The sequence below is a fragment of the Ailuropoda melanoleuca genome, chromosome X (genome assembly GCF_002007445.2).
Source record: "Ailuropoda melanoleuca isolate Jingjing chromosome X, ASM200744v2, whole genome shotgun sequence".
Classification (NCBI taxonomy): domain Eukaryota; kingdom Metazoa; phylum Chordata; class Mammalia; order Carnivora; family Ursidae; genus Ailuropoda; species Ailuropoda melanoleuca.
Genome location: NC_048238.1, coordinates 75,799,285 through 75,820,870, shown reverse-complemented (window position 1 = coordinate 75,820,870; position 21,586 = coordinate 75,799,285). Strand labels below are relative to the sequence as shown.

General features: G+C 40.6%; 1 protein-coding gene across 1 annotated transcript in view; it reads left to right on the top strand.

The window, feature by feature from the left end:
- The window catches only part of GUCY2F (guanylate cyclase 2F, retinal), a 98,951-nt gene that overhangs the window by 24,136 nt on the left and 53,229 nt on the right, over window positions 1-21,586 (top strand). Inside the window, exons 3-7 of the mRNA XM_011230841.1 lie at window positions 825-1,179; window positions 2,543-2,627; window positions 6,500-6,596; window positions 11,533-11,664; window positions 17,368-17,457. Of these exons, the coding sequence (XP_011229143.1) occupies window positions 825-1,179; window positions 2,543-2,627; window positions 6,500-6,596; window positions 11,533-11,664; window positions 17,368-17,457 (759 nt within the window). The remainder of the gene's footprint in view (window positions 1-824; window positions 1,180-2,542; window positions 2,628-6,499; window positions 6,597-11,532; window positions 11,665-17,367; window positions 17,458-21,586) is intronic.

The window sequence follows — 21,586 nt, the reverse complement described above, 5'->3', positions numbered from 1 at the left end:
CAAATTTACTAGGTTAATAAGCAGTACATCAGGCATAGCACACCAATGTTTTTGCTTTTACTATATTTATATAGCAGGCAGAGTCATGCCGTCCACCATAGAAGACTTACTGCCTTACGGTGGCTTCTCACCAAAGCTTTGCCGCTTTGGACACCAACAGGATATAGGATTTCTTGATCAAAATCCACATCCTCCATATATTACAATATTTGGCTCTGTCTTTGGGGGTGTGTATGTGTCAGTATGCATGTTTGCATGTGTATGTGTGGGGTTGTGTGTTTCAAACTGTATTTTAGTGCTCACTTTCTCTGGGGAGCACGTGTTTAGGAGAAGAGCCATTTTGGACTAAGACAGGACACAGACATGGACTGGAGACACATTATTTACAGCCTTACCACACTCACCTGCCATTCTAGTAGTGCCAGCAAAATAATTTTACCATGCATAATGCACCGGTAATTAACCTGGTTAATTTCCTTTGAGTGCCTCTTGTCTATTCCATACTTGTTTTTTTAATGCCCTTTATAACTCTAAATCACTTTCTTAGTTTAGGAGCATAAAAATATATTGTGTATGACTTGGTTTGCTCATAAAATTGTCATATTTGATATATTTAAAGATGTGAAGGCCCGGGGGAGAAAAACAAAAAAATTCAGAGGACAAACCAAGCAAGTCCTCAGAAACAATTGTTTTTTTCCTCTGGGTCTTCATAGCTCTCCTCCACTCAGACGTGCAGCCCATAATAATGAACACAGGCTTGGAATACACTCTGAGATTGCTCTAGGGCGACCAGGGCTCAAGATAATTGTAATTTTTAAAAATAGGTTTCACCATTGTTTGGAACCATCTACAATTCAATTTACTTTATCGCACAAGCCATGAATAAGGCTATGAAAGAAAATGGACGGACTAGTGCTGCCAGCCTGGTTCAGCATTCCAGAAACATGCAGTTCTATGGATTCAACCAGTTGATAAGGACAGATTCAAATGGAAATGGAATTGCAGAATATGTAATCCTGGACACCAACTGGAAAGAATGGGAACTCCACAGTACTTACACTGTGGACATGGAAACAGAGCTGCTGCGGTTTGGAGGGACCCCCATTCACTTCCCTGGTGGCAGGCCCCCTCGAGCAGATGCAAAATGCTGGTTTGCAGAAGGGAAGATCTGTCAAGGAGGTAAGGAATGGAAAATCACTGGTAGTCAATTTGGCTTAGCGTGGGTTACAACGGAACCTCTTTAAGGGAAAGCGTATTTTCACATTGGAACACTCATAGAATCAGTCATTTGCATTCAGGGGAGATAAACATCTTGGCATTCCAGGTAGTTAATTTAAAATAATGAGGACAATGAGAGGTACTTTGCAGCCTTCTATAATCATCCACAATTTAAAAGCCACCCCCACTGATTTTCAAAATGATCCCACTCCCAAAGAGGTTACTCTAAGAAGAGGAAGGCATGAGTCTTCTCCTTGGTCTATTGTCGACTATGACCTGTGATCATTTTCCCTGCTAGAAAGATCACCTGTCTTTCCCTTGATGTATCCAAATCCTGTCAGGTCGACCCACAGAGATACCATTTCTATACCCTCTTTTCTCTGAACTCCCGTTGAGCTAAAAGTCTGTACCTCACAGCTTAGCACAAAATTGATTTTCAATTATTTCTTGTGTATTGATTGTGCCTCCCCCTCCAAAACATACTACTCCTTGAGGGCAGGGACCGTAGTTAATAATTCTTATGCACTCCCCCAACTAACACAGTTGGTGTCCAATAAATACGGGGAGTTTGATTGACTGATGGAACTCCTCTAGCTTGAGGAAGAGTGGAAACTCCATCAAATCTCTGAGAGCCAGAGAGGAACTTTGGAAGGATCCATATTATTCCTGTGTGAGTGTACAACACACCCTTCTAAAACCAAATGCATCTCTTTGAAATGGACTTTAATTTCTTGTTTGCTTGAGCGTGACATACCCAACTACCTTGACATTAGCATCATCATATATTTCCTTCTGAAATCTTAGTAATCCGTCCAGATGTTAAGGTTTTCTAGAGGCTAATTTACATCTCGATGAAACCCTAATTATCAAAACCAGACTCACCCTTGAAGGACAAGGTAACTCACAAAGTCTTTGGGCTCCGGTGAATTTAAAAGGTCTTTTATTTTATGAAGGTGACATAACACTTACTCTTCACAGGTGAGATAACATATTTATTCTCAAGAACTCTATTGCCGTCCAACTTAAATTAAGGTACTCAAAGTTTTCCATTCGTGGACTTTTTCCTCCAAAGCAACACCCGGATCAGCCTTAATTCATGTGATTTGTTATTGTCAGAGTGGTGAGTGGTTTTGCTTCAGAACGGTGAAATTGCTTTCTGTGTCCATAAAGTCAACAAGACATACTGTGCTGTAGAAAAATGGAATTAAGTTAGTTAGATGCAGCTTGATTTTAGACTCACCAGAAAGCATGAGGAGCCGCTCCGTGGTGCCCTTTATTTACAGCCTCTCTCTGATAATGCCATTCTTCCTCTTGCTCTCTACAGGCATTGACCCTGCCTTTGCTGTGACGGTCTGCCTTGCTTTGCTTATGGCCCTGCTGTCTATTAATGGATTTGCTTACTTTATAAGGTACATTTTTGTTCTCTTTGGATATAAAAATACAAGCCCATGATAGCCTTGTTAATATTTATTTCCAGGAAGTCATGTTTCAGTACAATTTCCTCATTACATGACCCACTGATTTTCTGTTTTCCATAGCAGTTTACTGTCCCTACTGGCCCCATTTAGAGTGAAGTGTTTTCCTGATGCCAAGAATAACTTCCTCAGCTGTGTTGTCAGTGTTGTTGCCTGTGAGTAGATTTGGCTTACCACATTATCGTGAAATAAGAGAACTAGTACTTTAGAGCCTGTGTACTCCCTATCTGTGCTCCCTTTTCCACTGGCAGAGTCTCCGCTACCCACTTCTTTCCCCAAATGGCATGGACTAGTAGAAAATAGAATTGGGATATTTTAACCAGTTCCAAGAGTTAGTCAGACTTTGGCGAGAATCCAGGAGATGAGAATAATGCTACTAGTTCACAGGATTGTAGCATGGATTATTAAATAAACTGAAGTAAGTAAAACACCTAAAATAATACCTGACTCATAGTAAGTACTCAACAAGTGGTAAAGTCTCACCTCCTTCCCAGGCACATGGGATTCTCTTGCCGATTATTGGGAGCCCAGAATCCTCACTTTGACACTCATACTTTTTACCACCGGTATTATACTCCAGATTCACACTGTCCTTCTTCCTTGCACAAAAGCTATCCTAGCTAATCATCAACATCATCATTATCATCATGTGCTTGTCTTTCTCCCTGAGATCCCATAAGAGGTGACCAACTACTCTGATGAACAAATTCAGGATCAGGGATAAATGGCTGAAGATGGCTTTATAAGATGCTCCTTTTTCATAATCTTTGCATTTTAATGGTTGAAACTTCTCCATATTAAGATGATTTGGGGAAAGTAAAAAATGAAATCAACCACGACCCTCCCACTTTACCCTTTCCATCCTGCTAACCACACCTTTGTTATTTCTTTGTAAGAGTGGTCCTGACAAAAATATGACATGAATTTGGTAGGGAATGGAGTGGAGCTCCTTTGGCAAGTTCTGAGAAAAAATGTCCAGAGTGTATTAAGCAGCTGTGTAAATTTGGAAAAGACACTAAACCTCTCTCAGCCAGAATTTTCTCATTTGTAAAATGAAGGGATTGGATTAAGTGATCTTTAAGAGCCCTTCCAACTCTGATGTTCTAACGAGTCTGTGAAGTCTTGGCTTGAAACTTTAACAGGTGGTACTCTTAGCGTTTAGTATGTTGGTATCTCCGGGAAAAAACACTACTATTCAATCTTCTCATATTAGAAACCTGATAAAGCCATACAGAGTGGTGGGTAGCTTGTGAATTGTTAAAATACACTTGACAAAGATGTTAGTTCAAAGGAGGTTTTTCTTTTTAATTTCTGTGACTGTGACATACTCCTGCTCAGAACAGAAATTTAATGTATTGAGTTTAGCTGCTGCTAAAGGCTGAAGTATTGAGTTAACATCATTAGATGTTTAGTGAAAATAAATATCATCCAATCAGAAAGCTCCCCTCTCTAGGGAGATTTGAAGAGTAATAGGCTCTGGCTGCCTAATGCCAAAACATCCCATGGCAAGGTTAAAAATGGAGTCACTCAGCTGCTTAGGTTACTTGTCAACCTCCCGCTTCACCCCCCACCCCACCCATGACTGTCCTCAGTGGTCTATCCCATGGAAAGGACTGGTTCTTTTGGCTTAGGCTGAGCTCAATCTGCAATTCCTGGGAAGGCAAGGAAAAAAAGTCTGTAAAATGATGGGGGGGGGGTTGTTTGGATTTTGTGGGCTGAAGGGCCAAGAAGGCTGGAGAGGGACATGATTGGAGAGGGACATGATTGGAGAGGAAAATGAGTTTGAGACAATTGGTACTTCAAGTGGTCACCAAAAATGCAGAGATGGGAGAAAGGCACATTATTTCCCAGAGTCACTTGGTCCTTGGGTCTACAGCTAACAAAGCACAAAAGATACCCCCTCTTTGCCGTCGCCTCCCTCTCTCTGCCCACCACGGCTGCAATCAGAAGAACTGAGCGTCTGATGAGTTTCTGTAATAGATGGTGATTACTTGCAGGAGAGTGACTCTCTGTTCCTTCCTTTTCTCTGTGTTTTGATTGTTTAAGTTTTTTTTTCCCGGAAAGAAAGACGTGCAAAGAACCCAACCACCCCAAAACAAAGGATTCTTTGAACTCCTCCTTTCTCTCGACTCTGAACCAGATTGCCTTGCCTTTCTATAAAGCTCTCCAGTGCTTTGTAAAACTAATGATGATAATGATAATAATGAGCTCTTATACTTTCATGGTGCTTCATGCTTTTCAGAGCACTTTCACATATATTATCTCATTTGATTTTCAAAACAACTCTATAAAGCGGGTAACGCAGGAACCATTATCCTGCTAGACAGATGAGGACACGGGGGCAGGAAGAGGTTAAATTATTTATCTAAGGTCATCTGGCTAATTAATGACAGAATCTGCACTACACCCCAGGTCTCTGGACTGAGAGTCCAGTTCTCTTTCTACTAGAGTGTGTTGCATGGTTATTTTTACAGGTGTGCCTGCTTTAAGACAATTCACCACACATATGAAACGGATAAGTTAGGGAGTGATGCTTTACTTTGCCAAAAGATTCATGTGCTCTACCCAAGAATTCACTACAGGGCTCTTTTAATTTTCTCTGCAGGGCAGCGGCTCCCACAGTGATAAGGGACATATTTGTTGGCAGACAATTAGAAACACATTAATTGTTTGTTTACAAACCAGCGGAATCACTGAGACAAACGGACTGTGTTGCTGGTGCTTAAAGCTACAGTGACATCGCAGACTTGCTTACAGCAACTTGACAAAGCATTTTGATTCAGTGGTTGTTTTCCCCACTCTGGCACGGCTTTAATACATTCCACAGGGTGACCATTAAGGCGTTGTGGAAAAAGCGAAGCCAAACTGTAGCTGTCAGTGCCCCCAAGACAAAACGGAACAAAACAACCATGCAGACTAAATCCAAGGTATCCTTCAGGTCCTCGAGTTGCCTGGTCGGCTCAGCTGAGATGGCCTACCTGGCTGTGTGGGTAGACATCAAAAACTTCTGTGTGTCTAGTAATTGATTCATAGGAAATAATTACATTCGCTGCAAATTAATGGGCATGTTTGAAGAGAATCAGGTTTAAACTGTGTCTGTGTAATGCTCAGACAAGAGACCAATTCAGTAAAAGAAAAAAAAAAACTCAGTCAGCCCACTTGTTTGGAATCATGTAGACAAAGCAACCAACTGATTGAATTTTTCCACTTTTCAACCTGTTGCTTTGGCAACGCATAGATGCTACTTCGCAAGACAAGTGGTCTTGTGGGCAGAAATCTGGGCCCGCAGCCAGGGTCCAAGGATTGGAGCCCCAGCTCTGCCTCGGGCTAGGGGAATCTCACAATTTGCTTAATTTTGTTTTGTTTCTTTAATGTGTTTTTGTGTCTATAAAATGGAGATACATGCTTCTTGGCATGGGTATTATTAGAATATATACTGTGGCATATGAGAAAGGTTGGTAAGTTCTTTACAAGTATTACAAGGTGCTGTTTTGAATGTACTCTTGATGAGGGATCACCATTTTATTAGTCTGCCTTACTGTCCCCGTGCAGCACCCTCACACTTCCCCTTTGATGCCTCTTCAATAGTATCTTCATTTTTCTCTTTTGGTCTCTGTAACTCTGCAAGTCGTGAGAACCGGGGTTGCTATTTCTCTTTGCTGTGGGTACTAAGGTAAAGATCTATATGTGGTTAGTCCCCCCACATTATCTTGTATATTTTAAAACTTCTATCATGGGGCAAATTTATCCTGGGTTTGCAAAATACCCAGCCCCCATGTGACCCTCTGATTTTACACTTGTTTCAGGCGTCGTATAAATAAAATCCAGTTGATTAAAGGACCCAACAGAATTCTACTGACTTTGGAGGATGTGACGTTTATCAATCCCCACTTTGGCAGTAAGGTAAGGAGCACCCCCTTCTCTTGCTTCACTGTCTAATATGGTATCCACAAGCCACAAATGACTACTGAGCACTTAACATGTAGCGAGTCTGGGGGCACCTGGGTGGCTCAGTTGGTTAAGCGTCTGACTCTTGATGTCGGCTCAGGTCATGATCTCAGTGTGGTGAGATTGAACCCCGTGTCGGGCTCCGCACTCAGTGTGGAGTCTGCTTGAGGTTCTCTCTCTCCCTCTCTGCCCCTCCCCCCACTCACACTCTCTCGGTCTCTGTCTCTCACTCTCACATAAATAAATAAGTAAATAAATAAATCTTTTTAAAGAAAAACGTGGTGAGTCTGAATTGAGATGTGCTGTAAGAGTAAAATACACCCTGGATTTAGAAGACTTAGTACAAAAACATGTAAAATGTCTCATTAAACTAAAAAAAATATTAATTACATGTCAAAATGATAATACTTTGGATGTAGTGGGTTAAATAAAGCATATCATTAAAATTAATCTCACCTGCTTTTTACATTTTTGGACGTGACTACTAGAAAGCTTAAAATACATATGTGACTCAGGTTACAGTTCTAGTGGATAGTGCTGTCTTAGAACAGTTTTGTGAAAGTGATACAGTGCCCTTTGAACAATAAGGTAGCTTTGACTTCGTATAGCCCTTCTTTAGTATATCTGAACTCCACATTTGATTGCTGGTTCCTCAAGGGCAGAGGTACAGTTTCTCTTAATGTTAGCCCATAGCCCCTGACCTCGTGCAGATAGTGTAATAGGTACTCATAAAAGTTTGGTGAATGAATCAACCTGTGAAAAATCAGTTGAATGTCCCTGGGGGTTCTGTTCTGATGGTGATTGTGTTACAACTGGTGCTCTTCACTGAATGCCTGTCCTGGCCCTGGGCTAGGTTTTGTGAGAGATGGCACAGAGTCCCTGCCTTCAAAGAGATTATAGTTAAAGTCAGACAGGCTAATTATACCACGCAAGAGAGCTGATAGCTGCCATATTGCATAAAAGACACTAGAAATATGGTAAATGTCAGAGGAGACTTATCAGTGGAAGAAAGTTTTTTTAGAGACCCAGCACTAAAGCTGGGTCTTAAACAAGGATGGATAGGATTTGTCTAGGTCACAGGTCACAAACTGGTAACCACTTTTGTTTGACATTTATAGTTATAAAAAATAGTAGCCAGAATTTTGAAATCGGGACATTGCACATAAAAACTTGGATATCTAGGTATTTAAAAAATTTTTTAAATTTCCTTATTTTTAAAAAAAGATTTTATTTATTTGACACAGAGAGAGAGAGAGAGAGAGAGAGAGAGAGAGAAATCACACAAGCAGGGGGAGCAGCAGGAAGAGGAAGAGGGAGAGGGAGAAGCAGTCTCCCCACCGAGCAGGGAGCCTGATGTGGGGCTTGATCCCCAGGACCCTCAGATCATGACCTGAGCCAAAGGCAGACACTTAACCTACTGAGCCACCCAGACACCCCTCTGGGTGTTTTTTTAAAGGTTGAAATATCTGTCAGCTTTGGGTATCATCGTGGCAACTGGTCGGGACTTAGTAGTAGTTGCCCTTTTCAGAGGAAGCATGCTTTCTGCAGTTTGACTCAGTTCCTATTACTCTCTACTGTTTTATATTCAGCCTATGTCACCAATTTATATTTACCTTCCTGACCCCTATAGGCAGAGAAAACAGCATAAACAAAAGCTTGGAAAAAAGAAAGTGTGGGGAAGAGTTTTGTCAACTGTAGCAGTAAAGGGAGAGGATGCCCCTTTGTACCCAGTTTATGTCGCCAACATAAAGTCATTCATTTTTGCAAGTTCTAATACAGTGGTAGCAGGATGTAAGGAGAGAATGCAAGCACATCATATTTGTCCTCCTTAAGCTACTTGTAGCTACTTTTGCTAAACCAGTGTACCAGATCTGAGAATTAATGATCTTTGTGACCAAACTGATCATTTGCCTAAATGTGGTACTGACAGGTACACTTGAACTAGTTGGCTGGGTGGCAATGGGTTTACATGGCAATACTCTGTGCAGCTGGAATCAGATGAAATGTTCAGCTGTTTAGTTTAATTCTCAGTTACAATCCTGACTCTTATTTATTTAAATCATCAATTTTTTTTGTAAGGTTGATATCATATTCCTGGAAATGTACTGCTGAATGCCAAAATTATCACTGTGGCTGAAAGTTACATTCCACCCTCATGCCATAAAAACGTATTGATGTTAGTCTCTAGTTGTGAAACCACTGAGGACCCTGGGACTCACTCGGGGTGGTAGAATTTGTCTGGATTTGCCATACCCCATACGCCTTGTATGAAATTTCCCATCTTAATCAGAAGGGGCAGATACTGATCTGAAGCAACCCCAAGAGATAACCCGATACTAAGAAAACAAGTATTTAGTTCTATGGCAAGGTATTTTATCCAGAAATGGGTAATCAGTAATAAAAGCAGATGATTAGAAGTCGTTGTTCAAATGTAGTAATGTTTACTAAAATTTTGGTCAAGAGCAATAAACCTGTTTTTTAAAATCCTACTTATGTGGTGGTATCTATGTCAAAATGACAGTTCATGATGATTGTCTCGATGTTTTGGCTCTCAAGTGTCAAAACAACAAACACAGATCAATTTCGGGCTGAATTAACCCTCTCTTGCACAGGCCTTGCAATAGTGCAGTCAAGTGTGCCAAAGCCCCACCTGTGCCTGCTCTCTCTCCTACTGAGACACAAAACGTGTTCGGGTTTCATACGGGATCTCAGAAAATCACCAAAATAACAGAATAGTGCTACCTTCAGATGAACAAAGTACCTAAGTTTTTAAAATCTTGTTCATGATAATAGATCCTTTCTTTCACTTGTGCATACATTTTGACATAATGAGAGTTAAAAAAAAAACCCAATAATCACTTTTCACTGCATGAGTGAGAAAAATGAAGAGCAACAGGGATTGATAGCCTCATAGGGAATGTTTCTTTTATTTTTTACTATTTTGGCCATGGTGGAAAAGGGTGGCATTATTCTAGAACATAGCTCTTGGCCTCCAGATCCCTTTTGGCATTTGGCTTGTATCAGAGTTTCTGATGGGAAAAGGTAGGGGAAGCATACATTTTCCTTAATTGCTATGTAGTCACAAACTTGCAGCTGGCTGTGTCTAATCAGTCAAGAAGCCAAGCCAAGAATTCCATCCAAATGGAATGTCTGAAAGTGTAAACTCTTGGTGAATATAAAATTAATTCAGTCTAGAAAAATTGGCAGGTCAGTAGAAGCCAGGTCAGGAAAGGAAGTTTTTAGAAGAAAGTAAAGCTGAAGCCCAAATGTATGTGGATTTTAGCAGATTCTCTTGCTCTCTCCTGTGCCCCTTCCCAGAGAGGTCTATGTCTCAGTATACAGATCTAGGTGCTCCTGCTGAGATACGAAAATAAAGAATGAAAGAGAAGTAGATTCCTCCCTGGCCTCGCTCTGTTGAGGAGAGTTCAGGTTTATGCAAGGGTTATGTGAAGAGTCAAGTTTTACATCATGTCTGAATCGTGAGCTGTTGGGATTTCAACACATTAAGAGCTGGGTATAGTTTACTAGTGCCTTGGAACTTCATGATAGTCTTTTCTTGGTAGAATGAACTTAACTCGGGGCTAAATCAACTAGAGGTCTTCAGTTTATCAAAGACCGTTAAGAGCAGAGTATGTGAAAGTACTTAAGATTCATTTTTACTGGCAAGCAAGAGTGAAACAGAGTATGGTGTGTTCGAAAAAACACAAGACCGGGAATTATAACATCCACATTCCTCTTCCAGTCCCTATATCCCTCACTAGGTCTCTATTTGCTCATTATAAAATGGGGGTGTTAGAGTTGAGGGGGGCGGGGGCTAGCCTAGACAATACCAAATGTAATTGGTGGCTCTGAATTGCTGTTAATTCCAAGAAAAGCACATTTGGAGACGTGGAGAAGAATATGAGGCACCTGTTGATTTATGATTTCTTCACATGAAATAAGTCTGCTGGTTTAGTTGAAGATAAAGCTGGTCGATTTTAAAGGTTACCACAGATAACTCTTCCTTTTGTCATTCAATGGTGCACTTCCTGGTCCTCTCCTACCAGACTTATGTGTACAAGTTAACCAATCAAGGAATAAGGAACTTGACCTATTTAAGCATCAGACTCATAAGTCATGGGCAGACGATCTACTCACTCTCTACTGTCTTATTGCTTTCTGGGATACCTTCTGCCATTAATCTTGCCTGCACAAAGAAGGCTCCCATTCAAGATGGTATAACAAAAGGAGCCAGGCCTGAGAGCCAGAAGGGTGGGACTATGTGCTAGTTCTGCTACTGATTTTTTTCAAAATGTTAGATGTTTATGTTCTTATTTTTGTCTATAGAGTGAGGATCCTGGATTAAATTATGACTGGTGTTCTTTTCTGCCTCCCCAATTTCTGATTCTTTTTTCCAAAGATTTTTTGTTTATTCATTTGAGAGAGAGAGAGAGATAGCGTGTGCCTGTGAAAGAGAGCACAAGCGTGGGGGGGGCAGGGGCAGAGGGAGAAGGAGAAGCAGAATCCCCGCTGAGCAGAGAGCCTGAGGTGGGGCTTGATCCCAGGACCCTGGTATCATGACCTGAGCCAAAGGCAGATGCTTCACTGACTGAGACACCTAGGCATCCCCCAAATAGAGATCTAATCCTTTCTAGGAGATGGAGGGACCTGCAAACATTTACCTTTCTTTTGTGGTATATGGTGGTGATAGCAACTCTAGCCTAAAAAAAGTTGTGTGGGGGGATAGGCAAAATTAATCTCATGTTTAAAGTTCAACTCATATAGTTACTCTCTGAGGAAAAAAAAAGAAAAAGAAAAGCCAAATAAGCATAGTATCTATACCGTAGTTCAATGCTTTGTCTTAAATCATGAGAGTTTTGTTTATAACATTTTTTCCCTAATCCTTTCACAGAGAGGAAGTCGTGCCAGTGTAAGCTTCCAGATCACCTCAGAAGTCCAAAGTGGGAGGTCCCCAAGGCTCTCCTTTTCCTCAGGGAGTCTAACTCCAGCTACCTATGAAAACTCCAACATAGCAATTTATGAGGTAGGCTATCCAATGGCTATCTCATCTGCTGCCTTCTTGGGTTTTAAAATGAGACAGTGATTTAGTACTTAGTCTTGGGGTGAAAATATTGAGGCTTTTGGAAAGCCTTTCCAGTTTTTTGTTTGTTATCCACTCTTAGACTTGTTTGGCTGACCTTTTGGACCATGATTTTCCTCAGCAACTAATCTCCTTGCTTATAATTTCATTGATCTTTCAAATCCATCTATTTGTTGTGCTTGTGGAAAAAAAAGTTGGTGGATCCATACAATTAACCATGTCACTCATTCTAGAAGATATGGGTATAATAACAGAAGAAATGACTTTCTGAGCCACCTGTTTGTGATGGAATGTCTAGAAACATGTTTGTGTAGAGTTTTGGGCAAGCCCTTCCCTTCAAAATCTAGTTGTTCTTCTTATACCTGTTATCCTCTGATATTACTGAAATCTTTTAAAAAGTATTTCTTTTTTTTTCTCAGCCTGTTGCCTTTTGGAGTAACAGGTGACCTTTGCTGTGTAAAACAGATTTTTTTAAAAAAAATTTCACTTAAGTTTCTGTCTTACAAGCTTTAAGAGGCCACCCCTGACCCCTTGCTCTAAGATACTGGAATTTGGCAACCAGAATAAAACTTGCAACAGTTGGAGAGATGAACTGTTTTTTCTCAGCAGGAAAGAGTTAAGCAGGGGGTAAGAGGGAAACTAGTCCCTCCTAAGTGATGCCTTCCCAGTGTGGTTTCCTTGTTTTGTTTGAAGATACTCCCAAAAGCAGCAAACACTCTCAACTTCAATAGTAACTACAAAGAAAGTCCAAAACAGGACAGAATGAGGTTTTAGATTGTCCAACATATTGAATTTTCCAAGTGAGTGCTCTCCTCCATTGGCCAAATAATTGACAGATGCCTAAAACGCCAAAATTGGCATGGTATATATTTGCTCAGTGTACCTGAGTGCTCTGACTTAAATTTGTAGCAGGAAACCTCTGTATCTCGCTTTGAAGCTCATTTAATCAAAGAGGAGATTTGCTTCAAATGTAAACTTGCGGTATTGGGGAATTGACCGCTTTTAAATGTCAAATGCAGTGGGCAGATGGCTTTAGGAATGCACTGACACCTCTAAGATTCTGAAATAAATCTCAGGCACCTAAGGCGGTCTCTTGGTTTTTCATCTGTAAAATGAGGGGTTGAGCTAAGTTCTTAATCTTGGCTACTCATTGGAATCTCCATGGGAAACTGAAAGTCATACCTGCGCCTAGCCTCCACTGCTAATATCTCTGATTCGGCTGGGGTAGGGTGGGCTCAGGCATTGGAATTTCTTTCAAGTTTCCCTATGTGTGTAGCTAGGGCTGGGGGTGGCTGGACTAAGAGATTTCGAAGGCCTCTTCTGGCTCAGATATGCTATGACTCTCTGATTCTGTGGAAGAATTTATGTGTCGAATTGTGGTATGTTTTATTTGGTGGAGACAGAGGTTATAGTGTAGAATTGAGGAGGGGAAAAAATAAACATCTCTATGTAACTGGCCTTTAAGAATCTGTCAGATATTTCCTCATCTTGGAAGGAAGCAGAAAGTTGAATTAGTTCCCATAATGACCATTTGGTTCAGTCAGATCATGAGTATTTCTGAACTGTATAGGCCAAAGGGGGCCTTTATCTGCACAAAAGGAGGGTGTTAGTGAGAATAATACCACACCACGCAGTCAAGATTAGGCTGATGGCAGGGTGCAAAGGAAGATAGCTAAAGCTGGAAAACTGCCTGGCTAGGGCTGAAGAGAACTCTGGGAAGGAGCATAAGTTAACTGTATCAACAGATCAAACAAAGAAGTTCAGTGTGCCTTCTGAAACGGTCCTCTATTGGAGAGCATTTTAAAGAAGATTCGTTATCTAGTTCCTGTTTAAAATAAATCAGATTTTCATAAGAATTGTTATTGGAAGATCTGCAAGTTCCATCTAATGTGCCTGGAGTAGCAGACGGCTAAGAGCAAACAACAGGCTTCCCTAGGATGTGCCATAACATTGGCCAACACTGATACAGATACACAGAGATGCCTCACCTTAGGACCTGGACTGGAAAATATGCCCTTATTTCGTAGATCCTCTTTGAGAGAGGAGAGAAAAGCCAGATGAGCAGACCGCTGGGTAGAGAGAGCTGGGAATAGCAGATGTGGTGGGAACATGTCACCATCTGCTCTAATAGCCACAGTCTGGGGGAGAAGGGTGAGGTGGGAAGCAATGCAACCCTGATATGCTCAGTGAGAACCCATTGAACTTACCCTCCCTCTTCATCTCTGACTCTTTCTGCATCTCAACCTTTCCCTATGTTTTCCTCCTTGTCTCCTTTCTCTTCCCCCCTCCCTGCACACCTTCCCCATTCATCTTCCTTTCCCAGAGCCTTTTTTCTTCTATTTCTCCACCTTCTTCTATATCTCATATAGCTCTGTCTCTACCCTCCTTCTCCTTTCCACCAACCACCTCTCTCATCACAGAATTGCCCAGCTCTGTCCTTTAGAAAACCGGGGCTCAGGCCAACGAAGTGGTTGCTCTAAGGCTATCCCTGAATTTGAGGCACAGCCAGGTCTGGGACCTAGTTCTCTTGACTCTTAGTTAATGCTCCATGGCCTTAGTGCAAAACTGATGGACTTTAAATTACTTCTAAAAACTTTGGTGGATAGAGTTTGATGTTTCTTCCTCTTAATTAAAAAGTGAATGATGAATGAAGTATTTTTATCATTCTCTCTCTTAAAAGAAAAAACAAAACAAATAATGCATGTGTGGTGAAGATAAAACCTGCCCGTTTCCTTCCTTTTTCTCATTATTCATGAAGTAGGACGCACACAGACTCAGTAAAAATTTGCTTATAAAGTTTGGGAGAATTATTTAAATCTTAAAATAAATACACACAAATCCCCCAAACCAAAGAAAGCCATGAGAGAAAAGAACAATAAAGTGGAAAGTGGAAGACATTGGTTCGGTTACTACCTAGCCTTCATCTCTTCAGACTTCAGCTTCCTTATCAAAATATGAAGGGATTAGAACAGGGATACCCAAGACCCTTTCCAGCTCTCAAATTTGGTGATCTGGCTGGAAAAAAACCTCGGTTTAATTACTTCTAAAAGTTAATAAGCCAGAGAGAAGGCTAACCCTGTCTGTAATAAAGTCAACTCCAGAAAGAAAGTATCATGTACTGGCAAAAGGCCGAGTCAGGGCTGCCAGTACTGATGTTCAGGTTGTGCACTGCACAAGGGTACCATATTTAAGAGGGTGCTATTCACATTATAGACATATACTAACTTATATGAGAGTGGTGCAGGAGTGGGCAAGGAGCCCCTGACCTCCCAGCCTAGTTCGGGAATGAGGCAGTGGGGGGCTACTTCTCATATCTGCATTTATACTAGCGCACTTGACTATGAACATACATAGTCATTGGTAAAAATATGTGCACCTGATTATATGCTACCTTGACTATTTCCCAGGAGTTTTTTGAGGTTACTCCTTCCTCCTGCCCAATATTCTTGGAGGTCCAATTTTAGCTTCTCTCCTCCATCTCTATAGCCTGACTCCAAACCTGACAAAGAGGCTCCACCTGGCAGGCAGGGCTCGATGGTATGCAGAGCAGCCATGCTGCCAGTGGGATGTGTTCCCTGGTATCTGGAGGACGTATGAGGAAATGAGAGTGTGGCACGCGGATGTAGGTATATAGCCAGGGCTGTTGCCCAACATCGCATGGCTGCCACTGGCTGTAAAATAATATTCTCACATGTGTATTTATTTATTTATTTTTCCTTGAGGGAAAGCACCCTTTCTAATTAGCACAAACGTGCCATAACAGCTAGTAGTGACCACGGGCCGGGTAATATGGTTGCGAAGGTGCTGGAAAGACTTTATTGCCCACCAGTATACCCCGCGCATTTGCTGATTTTGTGAATTCCTAGCTGGAATTTTTTTTCTTTTGGCTTCAACCTTGGCTTTGATTCCTCTAAAGGACCATGTCGCCTGAAGGCTAAGACTTCCGAGCTTCCTGCCTGGCGCTCATGACTTCTAGGATTAAGGAAGTAAGTGTGGGGTGGAGCCAGAGACTCAGCCTTTCTAACCGGTTTCCAGGTGACCGTGAGGTTGCTAGCTTCTCTGGGGGCGGCTCAGACAATTTCTGAGCAAGAGACCAGGAAGGCTGCCTTTCGTGCTTGACCATTCTGCTGCAGGCAGGCAGATCCTGGACTAACCTTGCTGGACTCTGTGGGCACTGAGCCTGGCTGGCACAGTTCTGTTCAACTGCCGAAAGCCTCTGAGAGCCATTCCCTAGTTAAAGGGTTTCAAGCTCCTTGGCTCGAAGATGCCCTCTAACCCAAAGTGCGGGCATGTAGCTCAGACGCCCGCAGCTCCCGTTATTAGCCTTTGCCTCTGGCAGGTCTCCAGATGCAGGGCCACAGCTGGATATATTCCTTAATAAGAGAGTGGTTACACTCTCTTATTCTTGGAATTTGACTGCACAGAGCTCTCTTCTTTATTATCTCTACTTGATGACAAATTGGCACAGCCTGAAATGGGATCTCCAGGCTATAGGTAATAGATGTGAAAGCACTTTGAAGGGTAAAGAGTGCTGTGCAAATGCAAGGCATTATTATTAGCAGGGAGAAAAAGGAGTCTATATTTGTATTGCTTTTTTAAAAAAATTCAGGTCGAACAGAAACTAAATAAGGCTTGTTGACTGATGAATCCTTGAGGCTATGCATGGAGAAGAAAATTATCAGGCGCTGATGTTAAAGTGAAGACAATAAAATAATTGTTGTTTTTGACTTGACAGCAGCCTTAGAAATAGCTGCTTTGTACTTAAAAAGTCAGAAACAGTCTTCTAAAAGAGTCTAGATTACTCGTATTACTACAGTAGTACATTTGTGCATCCAAATAAGAAATGTTTAATCTACATTGAAGCCAATTGGTTTATGACTGAAGCATAAGAGGCCCCCAAAATGGCCTGTCCCACAAGAGAAAAATGGAACAAGGTAAATGCAGAAAACATTGGCTGCATTACATCTCCTGCCTTATATCTCCCACCACGGATGCCTCAAGGCAGTAAGAATTGCAACCACCAACCATCATCATTAATCGTGGGGAACCTGGTGCTACATCACTTAGCTATGAATAAGTGAAATGACCTAGCACTTTCTGCAGTTAGTGAAGGGAGTCATTGCAGAGAGTGGTATTATTCCTTTTCTGGGGTCTTCATACCTGCAATGGTTTCCCTGTCTTTAGTTAATTGGAATTTTTACCTTTTACTTCTCTTCATGACCTCATTTTTAAAGATTTGATTTATCTATCTATCATCTATCTATCTATCTATCATCTATCATCTATCTATCATTTATTGGGACAGAGAGAGAGAGTGAGCGAGGGGAGGGTCAGAGGGAGAGAGAGTATCTCAAGCAGACTCCCCGCTGAGCATGGAGCCTGATGCAGGGCTCGAACTCACTACCTGAGATCATGACCTGAGGCAAAATTAAGAGTCTGATGCTTAGCTGACTGAGCCACCCTGGCATCCCTGCATGACTTCATTTTTAGCTCAAATACAGAATGTCCATGTGGTGGAGGGTGATGGAGGAAGAACAAAGCCCGTTTGAGTTGATGGTCTGATTATAAACCCTTCCTGTGGAAGGGACATTGCTCTAAAGCTGTTGGCAACTAAGTCTCATCACTCCTCTCTGCCTTTCTTTCTAGGGTGATTGGGTGTGGCTGAAAAAGTTCCCCTCTGGAGGTTTTGGAGACATTAAGTCCATCAAATCGAGTGCAAGTGATATGTTTGAAATGGTATGAGAAACACTCCTTTATGTACATTCCCACTAAAACCAATCCTTTCTCCAAAATAACTAATACCAGCTGTTATGAAGACCCCTTAACAAGTCAGTGTGGGGAAACTGCTGGGTTGCTACTGGCTTCATATGACCATGTGATGCTATGGCAGAAGTATGGGCTCTGAAGTCAAAGAGACATGAAGGATTCAATTTCTAGCTCTACCCACTTAAGAGCTATTTTAACTTGGGCAAGTCACCTAAACCCGCTGAGCCTTACTTTCCTTATTTGTAAAGGAAGTATATTATAGTCTACTTCCCAGGGTTGGCATGAGGATTAAAAGAGATAATACACATAAAGCATCTTGCACATTTCCTGACATAAATCTGCATTGTAAAATGGTAGCTATTAGGATTATTATTAAGTATATGTCCCATAATCATTCAAAATCTCCAGTTGCCACACCTAGAAAAGTCATCTTGTAATTACTACTTGCAAAAAAAAAATTGGTGATTGCCCGAGTCCCACCAATTATGTTTAAAGAGTCCTTGGACGGTTTGTTTAAAGAAGTAGTGTATAGATAAGGCAGGGATAAGGATGATTCCTTCCAAACCATTTAAAATCTTGGCTCCTCCTTGAGCTTTGAGTTCATAAAAAATTCACAGAGACAGTCTTTGGTTCCTCCAGACTCATGAGAGTGGGAGTTTTAGAAAGTAATAACAGATTCCTTCACATCTGTGAAGCAAGCAAGTTCAAATCAATCCAACAGGTGTGATTCAGACACCTGCTACATCCCGAGCACTGTGCAAGTGAGAAAACAAAGGAAAGGAGGAAATGGGAGATATGTGGCTTGCCGTGGACAGGATGTATCCCTGGGATCCGATGAGATGCTATGATTTGGTATTTCTCTTACATGCGGTTTTGATGCTTGGAGCGGATGGTAAAATAATGAGAGATGAATCCAGAAGGGGACCAACGTCAGAGCTAGAATAGGCAATCCCACACTGGCTTGATGATCCAGGATGATAAACAGAGAGAGATAACTTCAAAGTCGGGAGCCAAACAGGGTCAAACTTAGGGGAGCTGATTAACTAGAAGTATGGAAATAAGAAGATAGGTATTGACCTAAGGTAGAATGTGTCCATGATTTTGGCGTTATTTTTGATTTTGATATGATCTCAAACTTTCAGAGATGCTGCAAGAATAATTCAAGGAATTTCTGTATACCCTACCCAGATTAAGCAATTGTTCACATTTTGCCTAAATACTTTTCATTCTTTATAAGCTTATGTATATTATTTTTTCTGAACCATTTCAGAGTAAGGTGTAGACATCCCACCCTTTTACCTCTAAATACGTCAGTGTGTATTTCCTAAAAAAGGCATTCTTGTATAGAACTACGGTATAATTATCAAAATTGGAAAATTGAACATTGATACAATGCTATATAACTACGGTCCATATTTTAATTTTATCAATGGTCAAAATACAGGGTAGCTAATTTTCCCCAGGCCACTTCCCAATCCAGGATCACGTACTATGGTTAGTTGTCATTTCTCCTTAGTGCCTTTCATCTGGAACAGTTTCTCAGCCTTTCTTTGTTTTTTCTTCACTTAGATATTTTTTGAAGAATTCAGGTCAGTGATTTGGTAGATGGTGCCTCAATTTGGGTTTATTCCACGGTCCTCATGGTTAGATTTAGGTTATGCATCTTTAGCCAGAACACTGCAGAAACGATGTGTTGTCTTTTTCAGTGCTTTTTATCAGGAGGCCCACAATATCAGTTGTCCCACTTGTGATGTTAATTTTGACTACTTGGTTTAGGTGGTTTCAAAATCTACTAAATTTCTCCAGTATAATTGCTGTCTTTTTCCCACTGTAATTAGCACATAATCTGTAAACAGATACTTAAAGTCTGGGTAAATATCTTTTTCATCAAACTTTTGCTCACTAATTCTAGCACCCATTGATTTTCTTTTTTTCTTCTTTTAAACATTTTAAAAGTTTTAATTCAATTAATTAACATATAATGTCTTATATTGGTTTCAGAGGTACCCATTGATTTTCTAACTCCAGTGTTTTGTGCTTATCGGTTGGCATTGTATTATAAGAAAGAGCCTTACCTTTTCTACCATTTATTTATTTATTCATTCATATATTTATATTAGTGTACATGTATGGATTTTAATCTTATTCAAATCTCTCTCTCTATCATCTAAAACCATGAATTCATATTAATAGTTCCAATTATAATTGAATGCCACAGAGTTCATTTTGTTTTTTCCCCTTTTCATATTGTGACTCCGTTCTTTCACAGTGAGAAAACTGGTTTCCATTATTCTCACGACATCCTTTTACGTGTGCCCTTATTGACTCCTGTGGCCATGTCAGGTGCAGATGGCAACTCAACTCTAGGGAGAAGGCCAGGGTTTTCCAGAATTTACCATATGAAAGGCCCCAACTCCTTTCTAGTGCTTTTATGAAGCATGAGATGGAACTGACTGTGCCATCACTGTGTGTCCAACACCATCTTGACCACTTATGTGCCTTCATGGTCTTAAAATGTTGGGACTGGATACCAGCAGCCAGACTGGAAAAGAAATCTTGGTGAGCCAGCTATAGAAAAGATTCCATAATCCATTATTTGAACACATTCTTATTTCTGACTTTTTGGTCAAACACATCTACAGAATCCAAATTCTGGATGATCCTAACTCTTGACTTTCTCTGAGCCTGTGGTTGCCAGGGATTAGGGAGAGGGAGGTATGAATAAGTGGAACACAGAGGATTTTTTAGGGCATTGAAACTATTCTGCACGTTATTATTATGGTAGATACATGTCATTATACATTTGTCAAAACCCATAGAACATACAACACCAAGAATGAACCCTAATGTAAACTATAGACTTTGGTTGATAATGATGTATCAGTGTGTCTATCAGTCATGACAAATGTACCACTCTGGTTCAGGATGTTGATAGTAGGGGAGGCCATATGTGTAGTTTGGGCAGTGGGCCAATACTCGAATAGCAAATTATTGTAACAGAAACTCATGCAACAAGGTATATTATTTTCACTATAAATTCATGTTTCTCTTCTTAAAATGTCCTTTACTGCTGTCCTTTAAGTCCGTTATACTTTATTGGTTAGTTCACTTTCTACAACTCATACTTCAAAGATTCTCCATGCTCCTTCAATCTCCAGTGTTCTTCTTTTCCTCTATTTTGACTATTACCGTCCTGCTCCAAAACACCATCAACTTCCACCAGAGATATATATATATATATATATATATGTAATTTTTAAAAAAAACATTTTAGGTTCACAACAAAATTGAATAGGAAGTGCAGAGTTCCCATATGTCCACTGCCCAAACTGCATGCATGGCCTCCCACACTATCAGCATCCTGAACCAGATTGGTGCATTTGTCATGACTTATGGATATGCACTGATACATCATTATCGCCCAAAGTCTATAGTTTACATTAGGGTTCATTCTTGGTGTTGTAAGTTCTATGGGTTTTGACAAATGAATAATGACATGTACCTACCATAATAGTAACATGCGGAATAGTTTTAATGCCCTAAAAATCCTCTGTGCTCCTCTTATTCATATCTCCCTCTCCCTAATCCCTGGAAACCACTGGTAATTGTCTTTTAACTACTCTTTCCACATCTACTTTTATCACTCTCAAATCTTTTCTCCACTTTGAAAAGTGGTCTTTTCAAAATAGAATCTGATCTTGTCAGTTTTCTACTTAAATCTCTTTGAATAGATTCTTATTGCTCTTTTCTTTGTGTGGAGACTTTAAATTACAGGTTCGATTTTGGGAATAGATAGTGGACTATTCAAACCGTTTATCTCCTTTTTACCACTTTTGGTAAGTTATGGCTTAAAAGAAAATTGTCCATTTCATATATGCTGTGAAACTGTCACAAAGATGTACCTCATATGCTCATTCAATCTTCTAAGTAGCCTTAGGATCTATAGTGATGCCCCCTTTTCATTCTTGATATTGATAATTTGTGTTTTCTCTTTCTTGATTAGTTTTGCTAGAGGACTATCGATTTTTAAAATATTTTCCAAAGATCAACTTTTGGTTTTTTGATTTTTCTCTAGTGTAAGTGTGCTTTCTATTTCATT